The sequence below is a fragment of the Ascaphus truei genome, chromosome 3, assembly GCF_040206685.1.
Source record: "Ascaphus truei isolate aAscTru1 chromosome 3, aAscTru1.hap1, whole genome shotgun sequence".
In the NCBI taxonomy this organism is placed as follows: Eukaryota; Metazoa; Chordata; class Amphibia; order Anura; family Ascaphidae; genus Ascaphus; species Ascaphus truei.
Genome location: NC_134485.1, coordinates 312070441 through 312097159, shown reverse-complemented (window position 1 = coordinate 312097159; position 26719 = coordinate 312070441). Strand labels below are relative to the sequence as shown.

Genomic DNA, 26719 nt, shown 5'->3' with positions numbered 1-26719 from the left:
GACTCAGCCGACAAATTTGAAAAAGTATGGTCATTATGGCTTGCCCAGACTGATATTCAGGGGATGAATGAGGCCACAATATGGCTTTGATAGTGATAGGTGGGTTCTCCTTGGATGTTGGGCTGGGAGCCGGACGGGACGATCGGACAGTAGGGCTCCCCCCGCGATACAGTGGTGAATCGGCTCACCGACCAACGAAAATCTGATGTGATCCGGATTTGAGCTCCTCTGAGAGGTGAACTGGAGCAGAGCAAAGGCAGTGGTGGTGAAAGACTCCTGCGAAACGTGGAATCAGCGCTTCTCCCAGGCCGCTCCCCCCCATCCCTACCCCCCGCCCCCCCTCCCCCCTCTTTTTCCTTGTCCTTAGATGTTGTCAGTCTGTCTGTGTACTGTCCTGTGGTCCCCCCAATGTTCGTCCGTTACTTGTAAAGTATTCCTGTAAGTTTGGTGTATACCTGATACAATTGACAACATCCTGTTTTCTATGATGTGTATGCACAAAAAACTAATAAAAACAAAGTTGAAAAAAAAAAAAATAGTAAATGCAGAAACACTGTGCCCTGAATATAATTGGCAAGTTGCCAATAGACAGATATATCGGTTGGAGTTACACTCTTTTACTGTGTATTTTATTCCCTGTTTTCCTTGTACATAGATATATGTTTTATGTAAACCATTTATTAATAAAGTACTATTTAGTTATATTATTTGGTGGTGTGCTACTTAGTGAATTTCTTTTCAGTTAATACCTTCGTATTTTCTTTTTGTTTTGTCATTATGACAGGTATAGAAACACAAACATGCATTGAATAAGTATGTTAAAAGTAGACACTTGCTTCTGAGGTGTTATAATCATCAAAGACACGAAAGTGAATTACAGTGAAGGGGATTTAATTATCTGAAACGGTTTTACTAGTATGAAGTAAGTATAGATTCTATTTCTAATATTTTAATGAAGGTCACACATTTAGAAATGACACCTACACAGACACACATATTAATCCTGATTAACATAGGAGATAGGAGCAATTACCCAATCATTTCAAGCACAGTAGCTGAGAGTATAATACCTAAATGTGATGGCAGTGCCATGTCAGTGTAGGAGTCTAAATCACCACTGAATTTACTGTAGGCCTTGAATACAAATTAAATATCAAACAGTAGGGTGATTTCAGTACAATTTCCAACATGATCTGGAAAATATAGATAATGGGGCATCCCTCCTATGACCAAAGTGTACAAATGGCAGTGTCCTGTTTTTGGGGTTATATCTGGGGGATTTATGTTTTTGTTTGTTTGTTACCAAAATCTGTAACCTACAGGCATTTTTAAATGATTTTTTAATGTCAGTATATAACTATGGTGAGCTGGGACTTGGAAGGAGTTTGAAGGAGTTTGATTTCCCCTGTCTGATGTCACTGTGTTTTGAGCAAGTGTTGGCACATTTAGAGAGCCTACTCTTTCCATCTTTTCGACTTTCTGATAAGGACAGGGTGAGATGACACTGGATGGAAAAATACTTCTCCATTCAGAGGCTCCTAAGAAATTCAACTTTAATTAATTTCCATCAAAAAATGAAAGGAGCCAAATCTTTGCTACCAGCAGGGTTATATTGGGTAAGGAAAGTCAAAAGAACTGTTCAATTATATACAGAATACTGTTTTCTAGTCGTCACAGTGGGATTGTACCTTTAAAAATCTGGATGCCTGTTTTGTCCAGGCACCGGTCTGAAACAGAACAGGGGCCCTGAGTAACTATTGTACAGCTATTATTCTATTTGTATTGTAATTTAGCAGCACTGGAGATGTTAATTAGTCCCATAATGGATACCTTGGTCATTTTAGTAAATGAACATAAAAACACAGCCGCAAATAAATATATATATATACACACACATACATACATACATAAATACAAGCAAATGCAACCGTGATATAGTGATGAAGACTATCAAAGATAAAAGAAGATGAAGCAGCAACTTATGATTGGAAGATGCAAATCATTGCATTCAAACAGGATGATTGATCAACAATAAAATACTGTGCACTTATGAAAGAAATTGAGGATTTACACGTGAAATTGTATGAGAACACAGATAACACGGGGCTTAATCCAGCAGAGGAAGAGCAAAAAGAAACCAACATGTACCATGTGTCTTAACAGAAGAAGTAGAAAAGGCAATCAAATCCATGAAGAATGGGAAGACATCTGGGGAAGATGGAATTACAGCTGGAATCTTGAAGGAAGCTGGGGAAGAAGTAGAGAAAATCCTTGCAATCCTTCAGATGCTGCGAGATGAACAGGAAAATTCCAGAACAATGGAACAATAATTATAATATTTTTTTGTGTGGCTCTTTCAGTGTACGCAGAGTGCATATAGAATTTTTGAAGGTACCTCTCCCATAAAGCTTACATACTATTTTTTTTAGTGCCGAGGCATTGGGAAATAAAGTGACTTGCCCAAGGTCACAAGGCCATAGTTATCCTCATCCACAAGAAATGAGACAAAAAAGACCACTAGAACTACAGACAAATCAATGCACTTCCAATTACTTCCAAGATTTTTAACCTTATGGGGTGCATATCAAAATGGATTTGAAGAAAAAGTTGACATTATGTGCTCATTAGTATGTCATTTCCCAGAATCCCTTGCTGCCGTGGAAGCACTGTATGCTAGGCGATAATGGAGAAAAGCTAGGTTGCAGACCTGTCTGAGGCATGTGAATGTGTAATTTCATTTGCAAGATTTTTAAGAAGCAAGTCCACTGGTGCAACAGACATTATACTTTTCCCAGTCTAGAAAACAATTGGGATTTCAAAGAGGATACAACACAATAGACCACATTCAAGCAAAACAAGAAGGGATTTCGCATAGTAATTAGTATGATTTACCACTAAGTTTAGGATTCATAGATTACGAAAATCATTTGATTCTGAGCCTCAAGAGGAAAGTTTTCAACCAGTGTATTCAGTCTGTGCTCACATATGGATGTGAAACAGATATAACTCAGGAAGAAATAACCATTGTTGGACAAAGATGATACTGGACTGGATTCCAATGGAAATGGAAAGACACAGATGACATCAAAAGTAAGATGGGTGGATGAAATCAGAAAATTTGTTGGAGTAACATGGAGGCTTGCCACTGCTGTACCTGAAAGACATTGGGGATGCCTTGACACAGCAGTGGATCGATAAGGGCTGAAGTGTTTGTCTATATATTATATATATATATATATATATATATATATATATATATATATATATATATATAAATCCAATAAATAATATCACTTGTGAGCACATTCACATGTCTTAGACAGGTCTGCAACCCTGCCTTTCAACCATTATCACCTCACATACAGTGCTCCCACTGCAGCAAGGGAATCTGGGAGATGACATGCAAATGAGTACACAATGTGTCACCTTTTGCCTGGAATATCCATTCACATGCCGTTAAAATAACAGCACAGGTATGTCAGCAAATATGTGGCCTGAGTGCTACAGCAGTGACATGATACTATGCTCATGAGGTTATGCTATATCCCCTTGGTGCTCTTGTTCATCATTTTCTAGAGGCCTGAGTAAAGACTACTAAAAGTTACAAACATTAGTTTCTTATGTAGATTCAATGGCGTACACACCACTTAATATTATACAATAGTGAATGCAATTTTTCATAATCAGGAATACTCCATTTGATACCGGGACATACTTGAAAACGAGAGGTAACTCAATGTATTACTTCTTGGCGAAACTTTTTATAAATAAATGTATTTATATAGTTATTTATTTATAAAATGTTTTACCAGGAAGTAATACATTGAGAGTTACCTTTCATTTTCAAGTATGTCCTGGACATAGTTAATATGACAAATAAAACATGGTTACAAATACAGTTACATAAATGAACAGGGTATACATTATATACAAGACATTGCATGCACAGTTAAAGAAAATATATATTATAGGCGTATGTAACAGTTACAGACCAGATTAAAATGTGAGACAGCTTTAGTTTTGAAAGAACTTAAACTGGTGGTGGATGTGAGAGTCTCCGGTAGGTTGTTCCAGTTTTGGGGTGCACGGTAAGAGAAGGAGGAGCGGCCGGATACTTTGTTGAGCCTTGGGACCATGAACAGTCTTTTGTAGTCTGATCTCAGATGATAAGTGCTGCATGTGGTAGGGGTGAGGAGCTCGTTCAGACTCAAGTGATGACCAATCTAGTTCTTTGAGCATTTCGCATGATGTGTGTTGTAAATCCATTGGAGAACAAAACGACAAATTGAATTGTAGAGGGTGTCAAGTTTGTTAAGGTGTGTTTGGAGTTATTTAAATAATTATTTAAACAATTAAATAAATAAGCTACAAGGTATACCACAGGCAAAATTAAGACATTTTATAAAAGGAATTCCTGCTCATGCAATAGAGGTAATATAAACCAAATGTACGTGGAGCTACAAAGCACAAATATCAAATAAATGCAAACTACATAATTTAAGTACTTGCAACATTTTCTGGGGCTATTTAAGTCTAGAGACTATTACAGATGCTTACATGATGCAAACTTTGTAGCATTGCCTTTTGAAAGAGTACATTTATTTATTTGCAACTTATAATACATGAACAGAACAGGTACATTGAGATTTAAATTTTGTTTTTTTAGTTTAGTTTAATACAGTGTCACAAAATACAGAAGAAAACATTCTGATAAGCTGAAACCTGCAGTGTTTTGCCACAGTTTTGCAGCAGGAAATTTAGAATAGACCCCATTGTATCCCCATTGTATCTTTGACACTCCATTCTGCTCTGATTGAGGCAATCTTCTAAATGTTGACCAAGCAGAGAAATATGAGTTTAGGAGTACAAATAAAAAATAGGATCTTCTTGCTGCACACTTGACAGCTCTCTATCGGTGTATACCCAGTATCTTTAAGTTGTTTTCTTCATATATAATAAACTTTTTCCAAAGAACATTATTTCTCACTTTTAATTGGATATATCCTAAATAAATATGATCCTGTTTTTCCAGGAGCTCAGATGAAGACAAACTAATTAATTATGTATTTTTTTGCCACCAGCTATCATGCCACTAAAAGGGGATATCATGTATTCCATCTCCATAGAAAAATACAATAATAAATTATTTATTTATTTATTTATAAAATATTTTACCAGGAAGTAATACATTGAGAGTTACCTCTCGTTTTCAAGTATGTACTGGGCACAGAGTTAAGACAAAGAATACATGTTTACAAATACAGTTACATAATGAGCAGGGTATACATTATATACAAGACATTGCATGCACAGTTAAAGATAATTTGTATTATGGGCGTATGAAACAGTTACAGACCAGATTAAGGGGCCAATGCAGTAACTTGCGAGAAGGCTGAATTTGGCTGTTTTATTGCGAGATTGGCATGTAGTATGCAGTTGATGGCGGTATGTGTGCGAGTTAACTGAAAAACGGCATATGCAATTGTTGCCGGAAATCAAGCGCCGGCGAGGTGGCGAGAATGGCTATTTCGCCATATTAAGCAGCACTCAGAATTCAGTAGATGCCGAGTAAGATCTCAGGGGTGCGCGGGAGAAACTCCTTGCGAGAAAAGCGCCAAAAAGCTGCGGCAATACAAGAAGGCACCAACAAGCAGCCGAGAGCCGAAAATTTCAGCTGCTAGTGACATTGTTGTGTCATTGTACTGTTGCTGCTGGCAGCGCAGCTTCAATTGTATTACATGTCATTCAGAACCTGTTACATGTGTTGTTTATAATAAAATACATTATTAATGTTAGCCAAAGGTGTCTGTCTTATGAATGACAAGAAGCAGGTATGTTCCTAAAACTATCTATTGAGGGACAGCGCTGTGAAAGCCTTGCTAATGTCACTAGCAGCAGGAAACACACTGCTGTGAGTAACAGAATGCTTCAAACTATCATGAGGTGATTTTTTCATGTTCAAAAGTTGCCGCCAAATTCTTCTTAAATACAGATGCATGACGTCATCCCCCTCTTGCTGCATGCACGCGCTACAGTACACACAGCAACTCACTGAAATGTAAGCTTTGCAACAGAGTCCAACACACAGACACAAATGTACATGAAATGTCACAAGTCACATGCACACATGTAACACCTCTTCACGTGTCAAAGAACAGAAGACACAACTGTAGCACTGCACCAGGTATGTTTCTAAAAGTATCTAATTAGGGACAGCAGTAAAAGGTTTGCTAATGTCAGTAACAGCAAGACAGTCACTACTGTGAGTAACTGAATGCTTTAAGCAAGAAGGAGGTTTTTTTTATTTATGTGCAGAGGTTGACGCCACATTCAAGTGAAATACGGATACATGCAGTCATCCGCCACTGACTGCAGGAACGCGGAGCGCTGCGCCTTGTACTCGCAACATGTGCAACTCACCAATTTCCCTCACAATCGCCATTTACTGCATTTAGCGGCAAATTCCCGCCAAACACAGGAGATGTAAGCGCGCTGCCGACACACACATATCGCAAATTGCTGCATAGGCCCCTAAATGTGTGACAGCCTTCGATTTGAAAGAACTTAGACTGGTGGTGGATGTAAGAGTCTCTGGTAGGTTGTTCCAGTTTTGGGGTGCACGGTATATGTGTGTAGTCAAATGTAATGTTTAATGCAATACTGTATTACAATTTTGACATGTAGTTGCTTAAATACTTATGGTAAACATTTGAGTAGATATGTAATATATTATATCTACACCCAACTGTCATATTGATTAAGAATTGTTATTTGGAACAATGAGACAACTGAAAAACTTCCAAACACATCTGATCGCATGCAAAACCATATGTCAAACAGTTTAATAAATGACATATAGCAAACAGTGCCATAAGATAAGCCTACTGGGAAACAAAATAATGTACTCCTTTCTTATTTAAACTTTCACTGATTGATACAATGTAGTTCATGGGGATAACTTTACACATGCCCCCACACTAAGCATAAGAACCATGTAAGAAACTATTCCTCCTGCTTCATTTTAAGTCCAAATAAAATTATATGTTTAAAAATTAGGAAAACATTGAAGTTTGAAATATAAACTAAAGCAGTGGGAGTTTTTATTCCCCTTTGAATGCATTTGGTGCTGCGTGTATGTCTTTTGAAATGCAATTTTGTATGCTTATTAACGTGTACAGTAGGATATCATGCTCTCAGCTTCGTCCCCCCTCCCAACTCCCCCTCCCAACTCCCCACTCAACCCTCCCTCCCCCTCAACACACCCTATTGGCATAAAAAGTTTCAGGTTATTCACATTCTTGATAACAAATACATTTAACCCAAGGAAATGTTTTAGGGCAGTAAAACCGAAAGTACTCTATTTAAATCCAGGACCTAACGGAAATGTAAACTATGCGAATTATCCACTTTGCTGCCAGGGGGAGGAAGGGAGTTACAAAGCATTTAACAATAAAAACAATGGCATTTTGGATATATTCATATAGAGTGTTTAGCCTCCTATCCAGGAGACTGCATTTCTTGTACACTTATTACAATGGCAAGCTATAAGGATTTTAAAATATGTGAATAATAAACTTGAAGTCTTCCCCTTAATTGTTTTCCTACGTAGCAGCTGCAGATTTGTATCCCAAAAGCTCAGCTTTCTATTAAGTTAATAAACGCTTTGATACCTTTTTGGCATCGTTAAAATCCTATTTTATGGTCTAATTTACCAATGGCTTGAAGAAATTAGTGTATCACTAGCTCTTGTTTCTGAGACAACAGGGAGCTCTGCGGGGGGCTTTGTCTTGTGTTTCTTTGGCTTGCTGGAGGCAGCAACTTGCCTGATAGCAAATTGCACAAGAGGAACAAATTGCTCTTTTCCTCTCGTGGCCAGATGACACTTTTGTAGTTTATCTGTTGTTTCTTGGTACTCTTTCTAAACAAAATTGATGAATGTCATGTCTGAAGACAGTGCCCCACAAAAGTTTTTCCAACAAAAGTTTGAAGAACTTCGTCTTGCCAAAAGATGCAACGTGTCACATTTGCTTGTTGCTAATAGACCATATGTGAGATGGATCCCCAAATGGAGCATACATGTATATATCAGAAGCATTGCCACATCTCGAGAGTACACACGTTATTTAACCAATCGACTCATTTGGTGTATATCATTTGTGAAACACTGACCAATTCAATTTGTGGAGAAGGCATTTGCAAGTTACCCCATTAAATATCAGGAGACGGCAGGGGGCTGCATCGCAGTTGTAGCCCCTCCGGCATTAAAGTGATCAAAATATGATTTCCATTAAGGAAGTGCAACACTTTGGGGTCAATACATTCCTGATGCGCTTTGACAAGCAAGACTTCTGTTTTAAGAATGTGTGTAGTCTTTTGTATAGGTGATGACCTAAAGGCATTAGGTCTAATTATGTGTTCAGTTCTAATTGATGGATTTGGTAACTTTAGGGGATTACTCGAATCAATGCAGTGTACTGTTTCTCCAAATCAATGTGCTTCTAATATACAAAGATCCCTTCCCATCATTATATAACATGAGACTTTTTTACGCATATGTAATTATATAATGAATATACAGTAACAAATGCCTAGACACACACACACACACACACACACACACACACACACACACACACACACACACACACACACACACACACACACACACACACACACACACACACACACACACACACACACACACAAACACGCTCACACTTATGTATGCTTAGGGCTTGAACAATCATTTCCTTGCCCACGTTATACTCTAAACAATCCTAGTTTATATCTGCACTGGTATCCTAATAGTAGTTTTAACGTTTGAGTACAAGTCCAATACATGTGTCCCAAGGAATGCTACTAATTCATGTAAGCAATCATTTTTTATCCTGGTTGTGTCAAACTTGTTTTCTAATGTATCATCCCGAAAGATGTCTGACTGATCATTGGTTACTATAGTTCCCTACCTGAGCACATATTTGAGACTGTCAAAGTATTGAGGATACATTCATGCAGCTTAATTCAATATAAATGATAACAACAGTGGAACTTTGAATACCATAATTTTCCCTGATTTATTTCTATTAACTGTCGAGTATAAATGAATCTCTTAGAAATATATTTTTCATTAAAAAAAAGGGCTATCTTCCTTTACGTTTCTAAAACATACAATTAGAAAAGCCTATATTAGGGTAGAAATAGGGTAGAATTAGCTTATTTAAAATAGTTGTTATTTTTCATTGCACTTTGACCACCAGATAACACTCTTAAAAACATCTCCATTTGCTAGAATATTGTAACCGACTTTGAAAGCTCTATAATATGTTATTTTGCCCATGTCTTTGGTAAATGAGACAAGATTTAAAATCCTTGGTACAAGGCTCTGTGTCAAGGTTGTGTGTAGTCTTTTGTATAGGTGATGACCTAAAGGCATTACGTCTAATTATGTGTTCAATTCTAATTGATGGATTTGGTAATTTTAGGGGATTACTCGAATCAATGCAGAGTACTGTTTCTCCAAATCAATGTGCTTCTAATAGGCACATGCCCTTCTCATCATGACATAACATGACATAACATGCGACTTTTTCACGCATATGTAATTATATGATGTGTATAACAAACGCCTACACACACAAACACGCTCACACTTATGTATACTTAGGGCTTGAACAATAATTTCATTCCCCATCCTATACATGAAATAATTCCAGTTTATATCTGTACTGGTATCCTATGACCATGGAATTTTTAATGTTTGAGAAGAAGTAAAATAAGTTTGTTCCTCGGAACGCTACTAATTCATTTAAATAATCATTTGCTATCCTGGTTGTGTCAAACTGTTTTTCTAATGTATCATCCCAAAAGATGGCTAAATGTTGATTGGTTACTGAAGTTCTACTGAAGTACTTCTTGTACACATATGTTAGCATGTCTAAGTATTGGGGAGACAATCATCCTTAATTCAACATACGGGATGAAGAAAGAGGGACTTTGAATGCTGCAATTTCCCCTGGTATATTTTTATTAGCAAATTACCTCTTTAGAGATATGATTTTCATAAAAAGGGTATCTTCCTAGTCCTTCCCATTTTGAAGCATACCATTAGCAGGAACCTATACAAAATAGAATGGAAAGGGATTTCCTCTTTATTTTAAAAGAGTTGTCACTTTGCAGTGTGACTATCAGATACCACTCTTAAAAAAAGCATCTTCATTTATATTTGGTAGAGTATTGGAATAGACTTTGAATGCTACAGGATATGTAATTTTACCCCTGTCTTGAGTAAAGGTGAAATGAGAGAAAGTGAGTTGTAATAGGTAGGAATAGTCACTCGAAAAAATAAAACCCTATTTAAAGAGTTATATGTCAAACTTGTTATAGTTTATTCTTGAAGCATATAACGTCAGAAAACCTTTTCCATGTTCTGGATATTCTGCTTAATTGTTCATTACTGACAATTACCCATGTCTGTATTCATTGTTAATCAATTGTAAGATTAATTTAATCTATATGTGTTTTCAGATGAATTATAGTTTGTATCTGTTTATAAAAGTATGGTTTGTATCCTTGCTTGACATTTGTACTTGAAGTGCTTTATAAACGAACAGTGATTTGTTAAGGAGGTGTCAGAGAAAATTAAAGTTTTTAGGAGACTCCAACTGAGATCACTTTAATGACAGTCCCATTAGTTTGCCCTCAGTGACCATTTGCCTTTGAGAAGGAACGGATTGGTGAAGGGGGAGGCTCATTTACATATCCCTGCAGATATAACCCGGGGAGAGACGATACAAAGTAGAAAGCTACACTTTACCCCCAGGACAGAAAGAATCAACTTTCAAAGATTCCAGCTACCGATTGTACAGCTCCAAGACTTCATTGCTGTTATGTTTCTCATCTGCAGGATATAACATCAGGACTATTAACTTTGCGCTATCTTTAGCTTCAATTCCTACATAAATCTCAAAGAAAGATTGAAGATGTTGAATCTTTCAAGAGTTGTTATACTGGCTGTACTGCTACTGCTGGCTATGATTGTCTTACCATCGTTTTGTGAAGTTGTCCATTACTACACCTATGAAGAAGAAGTTCCCGGCACAGTGATTGCAGTTTTGTCTGACCACTCAATGTTTAACTCGACTGACAGACCTGCCAGCAATTTCCGCCTTATGAAGCAATTCAACAGCTCCTTTATTCATGTCGGAGAGAGTGACGGGCAGCTAAGCATCGGGGAGAGAATAGATCGGGAGCAGATTTGCAAGCAGTCTCTCCATTGCATTCTTGCCTTGGATGTGGTCAGCTTTTCCAAAGAGCAGTTCAAGCTGATTCATGTGGAAGTGGAGGTGAGAGACATTAATGACAACAGCCCTCACTTCCCCAGCGCTGAAATACCGGTGGAGGTGTCTGAAAGCGCCTCTGTAGGCACCAGGATCCCTTTAGAAATAGCTGTGGATGAAGATGTTGGGTCCAACTCTATCCAGAGCTTCCAGATCTCAGTCAACAGTCACTTCAGCATTGATGTACAGACCAGGGCAGACGGAGTGAAATACGCAGACCTGGTGCTAATGAAAGAGCTTGACAGGGAAAACCTATCCTCCTACACCTTGGAGCTTGTGGCCATGGACGGAGGAAGCCCACCTCGCTCCGGCAGTGCAGTGGTTAATGTCCGAGTCATGGACTTCAATGATAACAGCCCAGTGTTTGAGCAGAGCGCTGTCACTGTGGACCTCATGGAGGATGCTCCTGTAGGATACCTTTTACTGGACCTCAATGCAGTTGACACCGATGAAGGTGTGAATGGAGAAATCGTCTATGGCTTCAGCACTCAGGTGTCACAAGAGGTACGCCAGCTCTTTAAAATTGATCCAAAATCCGGTCGCCTAACTCTTGAAGGTCAAGTTGACTTTGAGACCAAACAAACCTACGAGTTTGATGTGCAGGCTCAGGACTTGGGTCCCAACCCATTAACTTCTACCTGTAAAATCATCGTGCACATCATAGATGTGAATGATAATGCCCCAGCTATCACCATCACTCCTCTCACTTCCATCAGCGCGGGAGTCGCCTACATTACAGAAGCTGCAGCTAAGGAAAGCTTCGTAGCGCTGATCAGCACCACGGACAGAGACTCTGGGGCGAATGGACAAGTTCACTGCACTCTATATGGACACGAGCATTTCAAGCTGCAGCAAGCCTACGAGGACAGCTTCATGATAGTCACCACCTCTGCTTTAGACAGAGAAAAGATAGCAGAGTACAACCTGACAGTGGTGGCGGAAGATCTGGGTTCCCCTTCATTCAAAACCATCAATCAGTACACAATCAGGGTGAGTGATGAAAATGACAATACCCCCGTCTTTGCCAAACCAGCGTATGAAGTGTCTGTCCTGGAAAATAATGCCCCAGGGGCTTACATCACCACAGTTATCGCCAGGGACCCTGATCTTGGGCACAATGGTAAAGTCATTTACAGACTGGTCGAGACAGAAGTGATGGGAGAAGCAGTGTCTAGATTTGTTGCTGTTGCTACAGATTCTGGGGTGTTATATGCCGTTAGATCTTTCGACTATGAAAAGCTTAAGCAACTGGATCTAGAGATCGAGGCTATTGACAATGGGGTGCCAGAACTCACAACCCGTGCACAGATCAGAATCAAAATAGTCGATCAAAATGATAACGCTCCAGTGATAACATCCCCTCTGCCGTCCAACGGATCGGTGGAGATTATGTTGCCAACCAGTGCTCCACAAAATTATTTAGTTTTCCAGGTCAAAGCCGTGGATGAAGATGAAGGACTGAACTCACAATTGTTCTACACAATATTGCGGGACGCCCATAGACTATTTGCTATGAACAGAGCAACTGGCGAAGTGTCGTTAAGAAGAAGAGTAAACTCTTTAAAAGTTGAGAACTTGAGCATTGTTATTGGAGTGTATGACAGTGGTAGGCCTTCTTTGTTTTGCAACGCTTCAATTCAGATGATCCTCACAAACTCCACTCCCTCTACCGTTGAGATAGTGATAATGCAGACGTCTGCGGAAGAGCAGCAACAACTGGATCTGTCCATTGTCTTTATAGCGGTTTTATCTGGTGGCTGCGGTTTGCTTCTTATTGCCATTATATTTGTTGCATCTACCTGCAAAAGAAAATCTGATCAATTCAAACGTGAACCAGAAGGACAGGGAAGATGCAGGGAAGACCGGCTACTGAACAATACAACGCCTGCTAAATCGACCAGCTCAAACTCTTCTGTATCTCAGTCTGACTCCTGCCAACTTTCCATCAATACAGAGTCTGACGACTGCAGTAAATCGTCCGTCTCAGAGGAGTGCAGAAACTCCGAGGCCTTGCAAAAAAAGAAGGGGGACCTGCACACAAGCTCAAATGTAAGTAGCACTTTTTTATTCTATTTTGCCCACATTAAAAACTAGATTGGTGGAAGATTTTGGTTTCAAAAGCTAACATATTAATTGATCCATTGAAAGGTATTCCAACCACGATTTAGCGTTTTACTGGGTTCAGAAGGGTAGTAGAATTTCAAACCTACTTTTTCACTAAAGCACATTTTTTTAAATCCTTTTTTGCGAGTTTTAATGATGATCAGTGATAATCTAGACATGTAATTTCTTAGCTGTAGTAACATTTTAAACAGTTAAAGGTCACTATTTTAAGACTATTAATGATTTTGTACATTCATGTTTTGAAATTATATTAAACCCTAACTATTTATTTTAGTATATCAGTTGTATGCTTTTGAATTGAAAGGTGAAGCTAAGTTAGAATGCAGTTTGGATCTTGAGCATCAGCTAACATTATTTTGTTTATTACAGGGCTCAGTTTCTGTTCCATCATATCACACATCAAGTTGGAATGAGGAAAAGTCTTCAATAAGCATAAGGTAACAATTATTTCTGTTCTCATTCTTACCAAGCCAATTATCACAAACCAGTATATCTTCTTTTTAGGCTAAGTTTAAGTAACTATTCACTTCCAGCTTTTTAGGACAAGGACCAAAAACAATATAAACAGCTGAAACCACTGTTCACCCTTAATGTACTGTACTTAATAACCCATAATTACCAAGGCTCATATTCAGTATGCTGTGAAGTCATGCTCCAGTGCTCAAGAAGAGCTCACTTCCATTCAAACAGGAAGAATGCTTCACAGCATATTGAATCAGGGCCTCAAAAAAAAATCACTACTGTGTAGAAGGTGTCTCCCTTTGGTAAATACTGTGATATACTGTGTCTGCAGAATTTGAACGGTACCACACAACATAAATGTGGCCGATCAAACATACATGGACTACAGCAATGACTTAACTGTTGTTTAAATTCAACTTAAGCAAATTAGTTTGCACTAAAATACTATGCAGAATGTCAATCATTGGTAGTCATGTGTCTTCTTTTGCGACAAGTCATAGTGGCAAACAAATGATATGTTAAAGTCATTAATGTAACACACATTTTCTCATTGCAGTGGAAATTCTCGTCTAGACCAGTTTAGTGCAAAGGACAGTGGCAAAGGAGACAGTGACTTCAACGACAGTGACTCTGATGCCTGTGGTGAAGGTCGGAAAAAGAGAGGTGACCAGGCCATACAGAAACAGCCTGGTAAGTGTTAATTAGCTTTAATGTAGTTTGGAAATGCCTAACCTTAGTGAATAGTGATCATATGTACTGTTGTATCTCTTTCCTACTTATGTTAAAACACTTGTTAAAATTAATAGAATGACCTGGTAATGCTTACAATACGTTTGTGACAAATAAATCTGATTATTTTAACATCATTGGGGCTTGGGAATATCCTACAGGACTCCTTGGGTACCAAAAGAGAAATGACAATTTAAAATATTACTAGAATTGTTTATTTGAAGCACCAACATATTCCACACATGGTACAATGGGGGATAGAGTTGTGTATATAACATAAACAGTTACATGCAGGTGAGGAAAAACATGCATAAACAGATACAAAGAGGTAATGAGAGTCCTGCTCGTAAGCGTTTACAATCGACATACTTTCTTAATAGTTTTGGGTAATTAAAAATAAATACAAAATATCTTTTACCATACAATGCTGCCACTGTGGCTAGGGATTTTGGGAAATGACATGCAAATGAGCTCTCACACAGTGTCAACTTTTGCTTCATGTCCATTTGAACATGGACCCCTATAAGCATATGCCTACCACATTTACACACATTTTCAGCACAGCCTAGGTTAAGGAAGTGCAAAGCTAGTAAAACCTACTCAGACAACTGTTTCAACCTTTTGGGTTTCATCAGTGTATGTATGTCTTTATTTATATAGCGCCATCCAGGTACATAGTGCTTTACAATACACGTGACATAATATTATAACACAATGGTAATAAGAGCTTCAGACATAAAACAATAGGAAAAGGAGTCCCTGCCCCAAAGAGCTTACAATCTAAGTGTGAGGATGTTTATACTGGCTTTGCAATGTGAAGCTGGAATAGGTTTCATTATACAAGGTATTGTGGGTAAAAAAAGTGACTAAAACCCGCTACCATACAGTATAGTACAGTATATAAAAATATCACTTGTGAGCAATATACACATAAAATAAACTTAGTTGGTATGTAGAACATATATCCTGTGTTCAATTGCATAAGAGAAATTCACGTTGACTGGGTATATCAATGATGGCAATATCTGTTTTCTGAATTGTAATTGAACAGAACTGAAACTCTGAATGTTTTATGAGTGAATTATTGCATTATCTTAATTTACATGTTTGAGAAGGTATAGCTGTGATAACAATCTAATAAATATAACATTTGTATTTTTATAGGTTCTTCATTTGTTGATGAATCAAAGGCACACAGGAATGCAGAAAGTTCCTTTAATCATAGAAGCCAAAAAAACCCTATAAGTGGAAACTTTACAATGCAGTATGGAAAGGGATATACATCTTATTCTTTAGCTCCCTCTTACCACAATACTTACCATCCCAGAATACCCAATATTCACATACAACATCATAACCTTACAGACACATATTACCAAGTCAGCATCCCAAAGACTGAAAGGATGCAGGGAGAATATGAAAGGGTTCTGGTAAATAGAGTTGGGACATTATCTCCACCCAGATTGTCAAGACAATACCAAGAATTAAACTACTATCCACAGATGTCATTAGGAACTCATCCCTCTGAGATAGCTACAACTTTTTAACCTTTTGTATAAAATGTAAGTGTAACCTACAATTCTTTGAAATTAAATTCCTGATCCAACACAAACAAAACAATTTAAAAAAGAAGAAGGGTTTTAAGATATTGTATTGTTAGTCATCTCTCAGCTTTGAATCGGTTGTCACCTGGGTCAACAAGTGGTGGAAATGTGATGATTCTTAATTATACAAAGTATTACAATCTGTGTAAAATTACAATTTGTGTACAAAGTATTACAATTTGTATCTACAAATCTAAACCTTTTCATTTTGGAAAAACAAAAGTGTTTCTCCTTTGCACTCTTATCACTCCTTCTATTGTCAATTGTGTATAAATCCTAGTTTGTATGTATATATGTTCCAAATCTATAACCGATGATGTATATAGAAATGTTTTTATGTACAGTATAGTGTGCTTAACATTTTTCAATAAATATTTATTTTGTAAAAATCAAAAACTGTCACGATTTATTTATTTAATGTTTTTTTTTGCTATGAAAACAATAACCCATTAGTGAGTTAATTAGAATTACTAGTCAACCATGACATTACTTTTCTAATACCTTGCAAAACAATGGTCCAGGACAAGCACAACAGCAGTGATAATGTTCTCATACTCTTGATAGACTAGTCATTGAGGTATATTAGTAATGACAAGGACACATTAGAATTATTCATTTTGCTTGCACGCTACATTTTATGTGTCCTTCAACACCAATATTCCGAGCTCGAGCAATATTAGAAAGAATAAATTATGTGACAGGCCTGTTAAATAATATTTTAGCATGATAAAAAGGAAGCAAAATAAAATAACATGGCATGCATTTTTGTAATTCTAAAGGTGCTGGAATATTTGAAGTACTGTAATTTGTCCTTTACTGTGAACTTATGTTTGTATGTGGAGTCCAGGTAGCAGTTCAGGAGACACTTGGTAATACTGATTCCCTACTATGGGCCTGATACATCCATCTCTGTTAACTTAAAAATGTGGTATTATTGCCCCAAATATTGCATTATTTTTATAGTGCAATATATTAATGTCAAACTGCTATTAACCATACACTTTTTTTGGATCAATCGCAAATACTGGATCCATTAAAAAATTATCATAATACTGCATTTTTTTGTATTATTGTGCCATGCACCTGAATATGAAGAAATACAGCCCTTTTTTCATCACCTGCTCCATGCTGGTGTTACTCCTATCTTGCCTATATATATTATGGGCAATATATTTCCCATTGCATATCTAGGCAAGCTAAATCAGCAAGGAATAGGTGATAATACATTACTTTTAGATACATTAAAGTAAATATTAACCCCTTAGCAGCACAAGTTGTCAACTTGTCAGGTTTCCAGGACTATCTGACCAGAAAGGGCTACAAAGGGATTAATATCAACATTCAACTATACTACCTAACTCCCCCCCCTCCTTATTGGCCCCCTTAATTGAATATCTTGGCCCCCTAACTGGTTAGCTTTACTAACCACTAAGTTAATCAACAGTTTACTACCAAAATCCCCCTCACCCACCCACCAGGTGGCCTACCCACCCTCCACAGGGCAATTCCCCTGCCCCTCATCACCCCATCCCCACCCACTTGACTAATGGCCATTCATCCCCAAATATGAATCCTTTAAAGCAATATAAAAAATTATATATACATATTTTTTTTTAAAGTAATAATCCCCTATGAATGGCATTACTGGCCAATAATGCCCTGACTGGAAGAGTTGACCCAATAATGCCCTGTTCTGAGGGGATTATTACTATTAGACTTTTTTTTTTTTTACATTTTTCATTTTTCATAAAAAAATAGACACTTTTGTAGTCATTGATTTTTACATGATTGTCTACATTCTTTTGCTTTTACTGCAAGTTTATTAAATGGAAATTGTACATACACACAGCCTCCTACTACACACACAAGCACACGCACACGCGCACACGCGCACACGCACACACACACTGTAACCCCCCCTCTATAAACACAAATACACAATGTAACCCCTTCTATTTACACAAACACACTGCAGTTCCCCCTACACACTGTGCACCCTCCCCTCCTCTACACCCACAAGACACACTGCAGCCCTCCTCCACCCTCTACACTCACAAAACTCACAAAACTCACACACAGCCTCCCCTCTACACCCACAAACACACACTGCCTCCCCCTGTAAACCCACAAGACTGCAGAGACACCAAAACACACTCTGCAACCCTCCTACACCCTCTACATCCACTGCAGCCCCACTATGCACCCACAAAACTCACTGCAGACACACAGACACCAACAAAACAGACTCCCCTCTACAACCACAAAACACACACCAGCAGCCCACCCCCCTACACCCACAAACACACACTGCCTCCCCCTGTAAACCCAGAAGACTGCAGAGACACCAATACACACTCTGCAACCCTCCTCCACCCTCTACACCCCCACTATGCACCCACAAAACTCACTGCAGCAACACAGACATCAACAAAACAGACTCCCCTCTACATCCACAAAACACACACCAGCAGCTCCCCCTTCACCCACACACTGCAGACACACACACACACACACACACACACACACACACACACACACACACACACACACACACACACACACACACACACACACACACACACACACACACACACACCACACTTGCACCACTCCTACACCCACAAAACCCACACTGAAGACACACTGCAGCCCCCCCCCCCCCACACCCCCCTCTGCAAAATATTTTTTTTCACCAGTCACATCACAGATCCCAACTTGCAACCTTTGAGGTGGCGAGATCAGAATGTACGAGTTGCATCAGTGATGTCAATCTTGGAGGTACCTGAATAGCTACATTTCTAAAAAAATGTGCATTGGAGCATTTTTTAAACTCTGCTAAGTTTGTCTGAGTGGGAGAAAAATCGATTGGGAAAGAAGCAGGTCTCGAGCGAGTTTGGCACGTTATTGGAGCTTTATGAATAGCTACACATGCAAACTCGCTTGAGAAGTACCCAAAACTGTGGATAATTAACTACCAAAGCTAATAGAATAGGCCCCTAATAATTGTTTGTAAATTTCAGTGACATGCCTTCATGAGATTCAAATGTGCACAGGGTTGGTGCAAGGTTATTTGGCACCCTAGGCGATACTTCAGCTGTGTGACACCCTTCCTTCCATCTCTCCCTCTCCCCCCTTTCCCCCCAGTCTCCCCCCTAATCCTTCTTTCTTCCCCCCCTTCACCCCTATTTCTTTCTCCCCTACCCCTCAATCTTTCGCCCACCCATTTCTTTCTCTCCACCACGCTTCTATCTTTCTCCCGCTCCACCCCTCTCTCTTTCTCCCCCTCCACACCTCTATTTCTTCCCCTCTCCTATTTTTCTGCAAATGAAATTATTAGAATAGTTTACTTTACCATGTTCGGATGCTTTTTGTATGTATGGCACATAATTTGGAGATTAGATTAATAAATGTAAATATATTTTATGTACAATATATTGATTGTAAATAAACCAAATTGGTACTAAAACAGTATTCAGCCTTTCTTAAAAAAAATAATAATAAAAGAAATATATATATATTTATTATTATTTTTTATATATATATATTATCAAGGTTATGGTGGGTAAAAAAAGTGACAAAAATCCTCCACAATAAAGCATAAAGCTACTGTAAATATTACTGTATGTTCATTGGCATGTCTTAGACCCTGCAACCCTGTCTTTCCCCATTATCGCCCAGCATACAGCGCTTCCACTGCAGCAAGGGATTCTGGGAAATGACATGCAAATGAGCACTCAGTGCCACCTTTTGTCTCAAGCTCGTATTACACAAGCAAATCCTCAAGCCAATGCATGCTGTTTTATACGCAGCTTTTAGACAGAGGCTGGGATGAGATGCAAAGCCATTAAATCCACTCACAGACATGTTTCAACCTTGATGGGTATCATCAGTGTGAGGTTGGTTGTAATGGCTAAGCTGGTTTTGAGACTACAGACTCGGTAATAACCACAATTATTAAGGTTATGGTGGGTAAAAAAAGTGACAAAAACCCTCCACAGTAAAGCACTTATAGTCTCAAAACCAGCTTAGCCATTACATGTCATTTCCCAGAATCCCTTGCTGCAGTGGAAGCGCTGTATGCTGGGCGATAAAGGGGAAAGACAAGGTTGCAGACCTGTCTAAGACATGCAAATGAACATACAGTAATATTTACAGTTGCTATATATATATATATATATATATATATATATATATATATATATATATACTACCTGTTCGTCGTGTAGAATTATGGGACTACCGGTAACCTTGTCCCCAGAACCCCTACACAGGTTCAGAATACATTTTTACCCAAATATCCACCTTGAAACTCCCACTCCCAAAATCCCACGTTTATTATGTAGCCCCCCTGTAAAAAGCACGGGCTATATATATCTTTCTCCTACTGTGGTAAGTCCTGTTAAGGGCAAGCGCCAGTAGTAATCATGGGTTTTCCCCCTTCACGTCCTGCCTTGAGTGATAGATGCAGGCCCCTGACTCTGCTGCAGGCATGAGACAGAGGGGAGGTCCTGCTGACATCATGAGAGGTGGGGCTGACTCTATTTAGTAGCCAGTTCCTGTGAGTGACAGTTAGTCGAGTTCGAGTCTAGTTCGAAGTCGAGTTCGAGTCTGTCCTGGGAGTTTGAGGAGAGGAGTAGGTCGAGCTCTGTCCTGGGAGCAGGAGAGAGAGAACTCTGGCCTATTAGTTTGGAGAGTGAGCAGAGCTCCAGTGGACCAATGCCCCTCACCCTGATGAGGGGGTGATGGGGAAGATCTATCCCCACCCAGAGGATACCCTCTGAGGTGGGCATTGGGGTATTGAGGCCCCTCACAGACCATCCTGTCCGAGTGCATCATGGAGGAAAGGAGAGGAGAAGGCCTGTACACCTTTGGAGTGCCTTGTGTGCTGCTGCTGCTGTGTGCTGCCAAGGCTGCTGTGTGCGAGCTAGAAACAATAAAGAGACATTGCTGATTTTACCAAAGAGACTGTGTGTGATTCTGGAGCATCCACCCTTGGACCAGGGTTATTTCTTCTATACGGGTCCTACCCCATATCCCTGGGAAGGTATAGAGGATGGAGGCACTGCACCACCACTAAAGAATGAGGCAACTACCCCAGAAGCCTGGTCCTGTGTCCCCAACATCATCGCAGGAAGCTCAGGCCCTCCTGTTACCGGCAGGTACGCACCACTGAAGCACATGAAGCCAGCCCTCACACACCCTAGATATAGCCTCTGTGTCTGTGTGGGTGGGGGGGAATATGGGTTACAATTACATAACAGGAAATACAGTATTTATATCACATACACAGTGTCCCTGCCTTATGGTGCTTCTAAGCTACTAGGGGTCCACGGTTTTCAGGGGTAACAAGTTAGGCTTCACCTTTATTATGAACACTGGCTATCCTACCATCACAGACATATACATCAAAGATAAATACACAAGCTGTAAAGACAGACAGGCACAATATAAATTATCCGTACAATCGGAGGATATAGGAGAAAAAACAGTGATAGAAAAAATATAAGTGCAGACATATTTCCAGTATTGGAAAAATGCTTCTGTAGGCTTGGCTCTATACACAGCCTACTCACAAGATGGTAGATGTAAAAAGGCGGGAGGTTTTAAATATGGCTTTGGCTGAGGACTCTCTGAAGGTGTGTTGTGGTCAGGAATCCCATCAATTGGCTCAGAGGAAGTAATCCAGCATATAAGGGTAAAGAGAGACTAATAGCACAGATCAATCATATAAAAGTTTTACGTAAGAAATATATAAAAAACGCACTTACAATAGTGCCAATAAAAGCGGGCATTTAGCACATAAATGTGTAAGCAGGGTCAGTATACCGCAGTATCTCTCGCCACCCTTTCTCTTTGTTAGAGGTCTCCTACAATCGACCGGGACTTGGCGTGGGCTGTGTTCTGTCGCACTCGTCAGAACTGTGATGTCAAACGCGCCCTGTCTCTTGCTCCAGTTCCCGCGATAGGATGCCAGGTGGGAGCTGCTCGGTGCTGATCTCCTGCGTGTCCAAACCCAACAGAGGACTCTTCACTCTACGCGTTTCGCCGGGGTGTAGACCGTGGCTTCGTCAGGAGTGTGGCGCCTCTAGTGCCACACTATGGTTTATACAGCCCTCATAATTTAAAAACGTGATATGCTAAACACACAACACATGCTGATCTGCGCTATTAATTAACACATTAGGTGCAAAGAAACAGAGCTGTTAGAAAAATATCTCTTTGCATATTACTGCGGACATACCATATACATATCACATATTCTACTGTTAATGTGAGATGTCATTGCAATAAATGATGGTGAGGCCAACAAAATAATATGGGCATATGGAGCAATATACGACATATGTTAATGAAATCCATGGCAAACGATATCTATATACATACAGTCATGTGAATAAGAAAGACACCCTCTTTGAATTCCATGGTTTTACATATCAGGACATACAGTGGTGGCCGCCTTCAGCCTCGTGCGGCCGTTTCAGCACAACTTTTAAAACCGTGGGCAGATGCAGTGTTCTATTCGGCATGTTCCGGTATTTTTAGGCGCACGGGGGGTTTCATTGTATTAGCGCTATTAGCGCAGTCTCGCCATGAACGCGGCAAAGTGCGTGACATTCGGAAAACATCCCCGAAAAAATTCGGGGATGTAGGAGAATAAAAGATGCCGCAACAGTAATAACAATCATCTGTTCCTTAGCAGGTCTTAAAAATTAGGTAAATGCAACCTCAGATGAACAACAACATATGACATATTACACCGTGTCATTCATTCTTTACCCCTGATGAAGCGCTAGTTTGCGCGAAACGCGTTGAGGGGTTGCTCAGTAGTTTGGTATACACTTCTATCCAGGAGTGTAATACCCGCACGATAGGGGTACCCGTTTTCTGTTTTCTAACGTCACCCCCGCCAGCTATTGCCATTGCTATTGCCGGTGAGAGCCCGCCCACCACTCTCTAGTGGGTAGACTTCCGGTTCTGGTTCAGGAACTCTGCGGGGATTCGCAGTAGGAGAGAATGGTCTTGGCAGGGGTAGTGATGGCGCTAACTACAGATGAACGTGGAAGCTCCATCGTGCACGCAGTTATACCTTATTGTAAGTTTTAATATACAGTGTACTAACAAATAAAATGATGATTGTTTAACACCGAATTTTCTTCTTCTCTGCGCTCCAACTTTTTTGTACACTCAGTTAGCATGTTAAATGTTAAAGTTCATGACAGTACAATTAGAAAAAGACTGAACAAGTATGGTTTGTTGTGAAGGGTTGCCAGGAGAAAGTCTTTTCTCTCTAAAATGAACATGGCAGCATGGCTTAGGTTTGCAAAGTTGCATCTGAACAAACCACAAGACTTCTGGAACAATGTCCTTTGGACAGACGAGGCCAAAGTGGAGATGTTTGGCCATAATGCACAGAGCCACGTTTGGCAAAAACCAAACACAGCATATCAGCACAAATACATCATACCTACTGTCAAGCACGGTGGTGGAGGGGTGATGATTTGGGCTTGTTTTGTATCCACTGACCTGGGAACCTTGCAGTCATTGAGTTGACCATGAACTCCTCTGTATACCAAAGTATTCTAGAGTCTAATGTGAGGCCATCTGTCTGACAGCTAAAGCTTGGCCGAAATTGGGTCATGCAACAGGACAATGATCCCAAGCACACCAGCAAATCTACAACAGAATGGCTGAAAAAGGAAAGAATCATGACGTTGCAATGGCCCAGTCAAAGTCCAGACCTCAACCTGATTGAAATGCTGTGGCTGGACCTTAAGAGAGCTGTGCATAAACAAATGCCCAAAAACCTCAATGAATTGAAGCAACGTTGTAAAGAAGAGTGGGCAAAAATTCCTCCACAAACGACGTGAGAGACTGATAAAGTCATACAGAAAACGGTTACTTCAAGTTATTGCTGCTAAAGGTAGTTCTACAAGCTATTGAATCATAAGGTGTACTTAGTTTTTCACACATGGCTTCTCCATTTTGGCTTTATTTTTGTTAAATAAATCATGACACAATGTAATATGTCATGTGTTGTTGTTCATCTGAGGTTGTATTTACCTAATTTTTAGACCTGCTAAGGAATAGATGATTGTTGTTATGTCCTGATATGTAAAACCATAGAATTCAAAGAGGGTGTACTTTATTTTTCACATGACTGTATATCTAACCCAAAAGGGAAGAAAGGAGAGAGAAAAAACATAATTAGAACATATGTATATATATATATATATATATATATATATATATATATATATATATATATATATATATAGGAGAGAGAAAAGAGAGCGCACGCCCCATAGTGTATAACTGTATATTTAATAAAGGAAATGGAGGGGGGAAGGGGGGGGAAGGAATCGCACTCACAAGGATAAAAAAGTTAAAAGCGTGTCGTGAATAAATCACCACCATCCGGCTCTTGCTTGTCTTTACTTGTCTTTTGATGTTGGACGCATTGAACATACTAAGGGCCAATCATGATATTGTCATCCGACAGGCCGACAAGGGTGGGGGCATAGTCATCCAGGATTATTCTGCGTACCTCATGGAGGCGCGCAGACTCCTGGGTGACATGGCCTCCTACACTGTGTTGGAGTCTGACCCGGTTGACAATTACCAAATGTTGCTGAAGGAACTTCTCACTACTGCACTGGGTGATGGTATTATTTCTAAATTGGAGTATAAATTTTTATTCACTCTACATCCACGCACTCCCATTTTTTATCACTTACCGAAAGTCCATAAGTCCTTTCTCAATCCCCCTGGTAGGCCCATTGTGTCCGGGATCGAGTCGATGATGTCGGGCTTGTCCCAGTATGTTGATTATTATCTTCAACCCTTTGTAGCACAGCTCAGGTCACATATTGGGGACACGCTCCACGTTGTCGACTCAGTCTCGGGCATTAAGTGGAAGCCAACATATCTATGGGCCACATGTGATGTGGCATCTCTTTACACATGTATAGACCATGCCAGGGGGATCAAGGCCATTAAGTACTGGCTTGACAAGGACTTATCATTTCCAGAGAAACACAAACAATTTATTTTGCAAGGTATTCATTTTATTTTAACGCACAATTATTTTTTATTTGATGACACTTTTCACTTGCAAATCTGTGGAACGGCAATGGGCACGAGGTTCGCCCCTAGCTACGCTAACCTCTTCATGGGCTACTGGGATGAGACTTCCATTTGGCTAAACCAACAGCTCGGGGAGGGCCTCGTGTACTACGGCCGTTTCATAGATGACATTATTATTATTTGGGATGGTGAAGAGTCAGTATTTTCAAGCATCCTAAGTTCTTTCAGCGACAATCAATTTGGGCTCAAATTTACATTTGCTATTGATACAATTTCAGCAATTTTTCTTGATTTGGTCCTTACAACAGATTCAGACTTCAATATAATCACCACCACTCACTTTAAGCCTGTGTCTGTTAACAGTTATGTTCATGCGTCCAGTAACCACCATAAGCGTTGGCTCAACAATATTCCTCTGGGGCAGTTTCACAGATTACGTAGAAACTGCACCAGAGATATTGACTTTTTGAGTCAGTCTGATATACTTGGGGAAAAATTCTTGTCCAAGGGTTATGATCCCGCTCTGGTGTCCGACTCCCTCAGTCAAGTAGGTTCTATGGACAGGATGGACTTACTCAACAAGTCCAACATTAGATCTAAGAAATCAACACATACCAGTTATAATGCTCCAAGAGAATCATTTAAGAGAGATTCATCTACTGTTAGGTTTATCACTACTTACAATCAATCCTTTAGATCTATCGATAAAATCCTCAATGATCATTGGAGCATTTTAAAGTGTGATCCCCATCTGGGGTCTCTCCTGTCAGAAAAAGCCTCAATAGTATATAGGAAAGCCAGAAACATTAAAAGTATTCTGGCCCCCTCCAAACTCAAGAAAGCTCAAACTTCCACAATTTCCAGTAAGGGCCCTGTGGGGAATCATAAATGCGGACGTAGTCGATGCATTACATGCAAACACATTTCAAATAAGTCACAATTTTCTTCAGCAATCAGAGGGACTACACATCTTATTACAAGTCACATTAACTGTCTAAGTACATACATAATTTATCTTATTCAGTGTGGTTGCTGCCAACAATATGTTGGTCGCACCACCAGATCCTTGGGTACCCGCTTCCTGGAGCATAGGAGAAATGTCTTAAAAGGATTAAATACACACAGTATTTCACGACACTTCAAATCCAGACATAATCAAGATCCCAAGTCCATGACTATCATGGGACTTGAGAGCATTTCTCCCAGTGTTCTAGGAGGCGATAGATTCAAGACCCTCTGTAGACGAGAAACATTTTGGATCCACCAGTTGGGTACCCTGAGCCCTGGTGGACTAAATGAATGTCTTGATGTAAGCACACTGGTCTGAACCCCTTCGATACTAAGGGAGGCCCTCCCTGTTCTCTGAATTCCTCCGCAGCC

General features: G+C 39.6%; 1 protein-coding gene across 1 annotated transcript; it reads left to right on the top strand.

Moving 5' to 3' along the window:
• Window positions 1-10769: 10769 nt before the first annotated feature.
• On the top strand, window positions 10770-16603 carry LOC142489729 (protocadherin-8-like). Its single transcript, XM_075591049.1, has 4 exons — window positions 10770-13385; window positions 13830-13897; window positions 14479-14612; window positions 15816-16603. Exons 1-4 carry the CDS (start codon window positions 10980-10982, stop codon window positions 16196-16198), a joined length of 2991 nt encoding a protein of 996 aa, XP_075447164.1. The 5' UTR covers window positions 10770-10979; the 3' UTR covers window positions 16199-16603.
• Window positions 16604-26719: the final 10116 nt, after the last annotated feature.

Excerpts from the sequence above, each read along its gene's own strand:
- LOC142489729 (XM_075591049.1), top strand. The coding sequence starts at position 10,980 with ATGTTGAATCTTTCAAGAGTTGTTATACTGGCTGTACTGCTACTGCTG. Across the intron at positions 13,386-13,829 it reads ACCTGCACACAAGCTCAAAT|GGCTCAGTTTCTGTTCCATC; the intron begins GTAAGTAGCACT and ends TGTTTATTACAG. Across the intron at positions 13,898-14,478 it reads AAGTCTTCAATAAGCATAAG|TGGAAATTCTCGTCTAGACC; the intron begins GTAACAATTATT and ends TTCTCATTGCAG.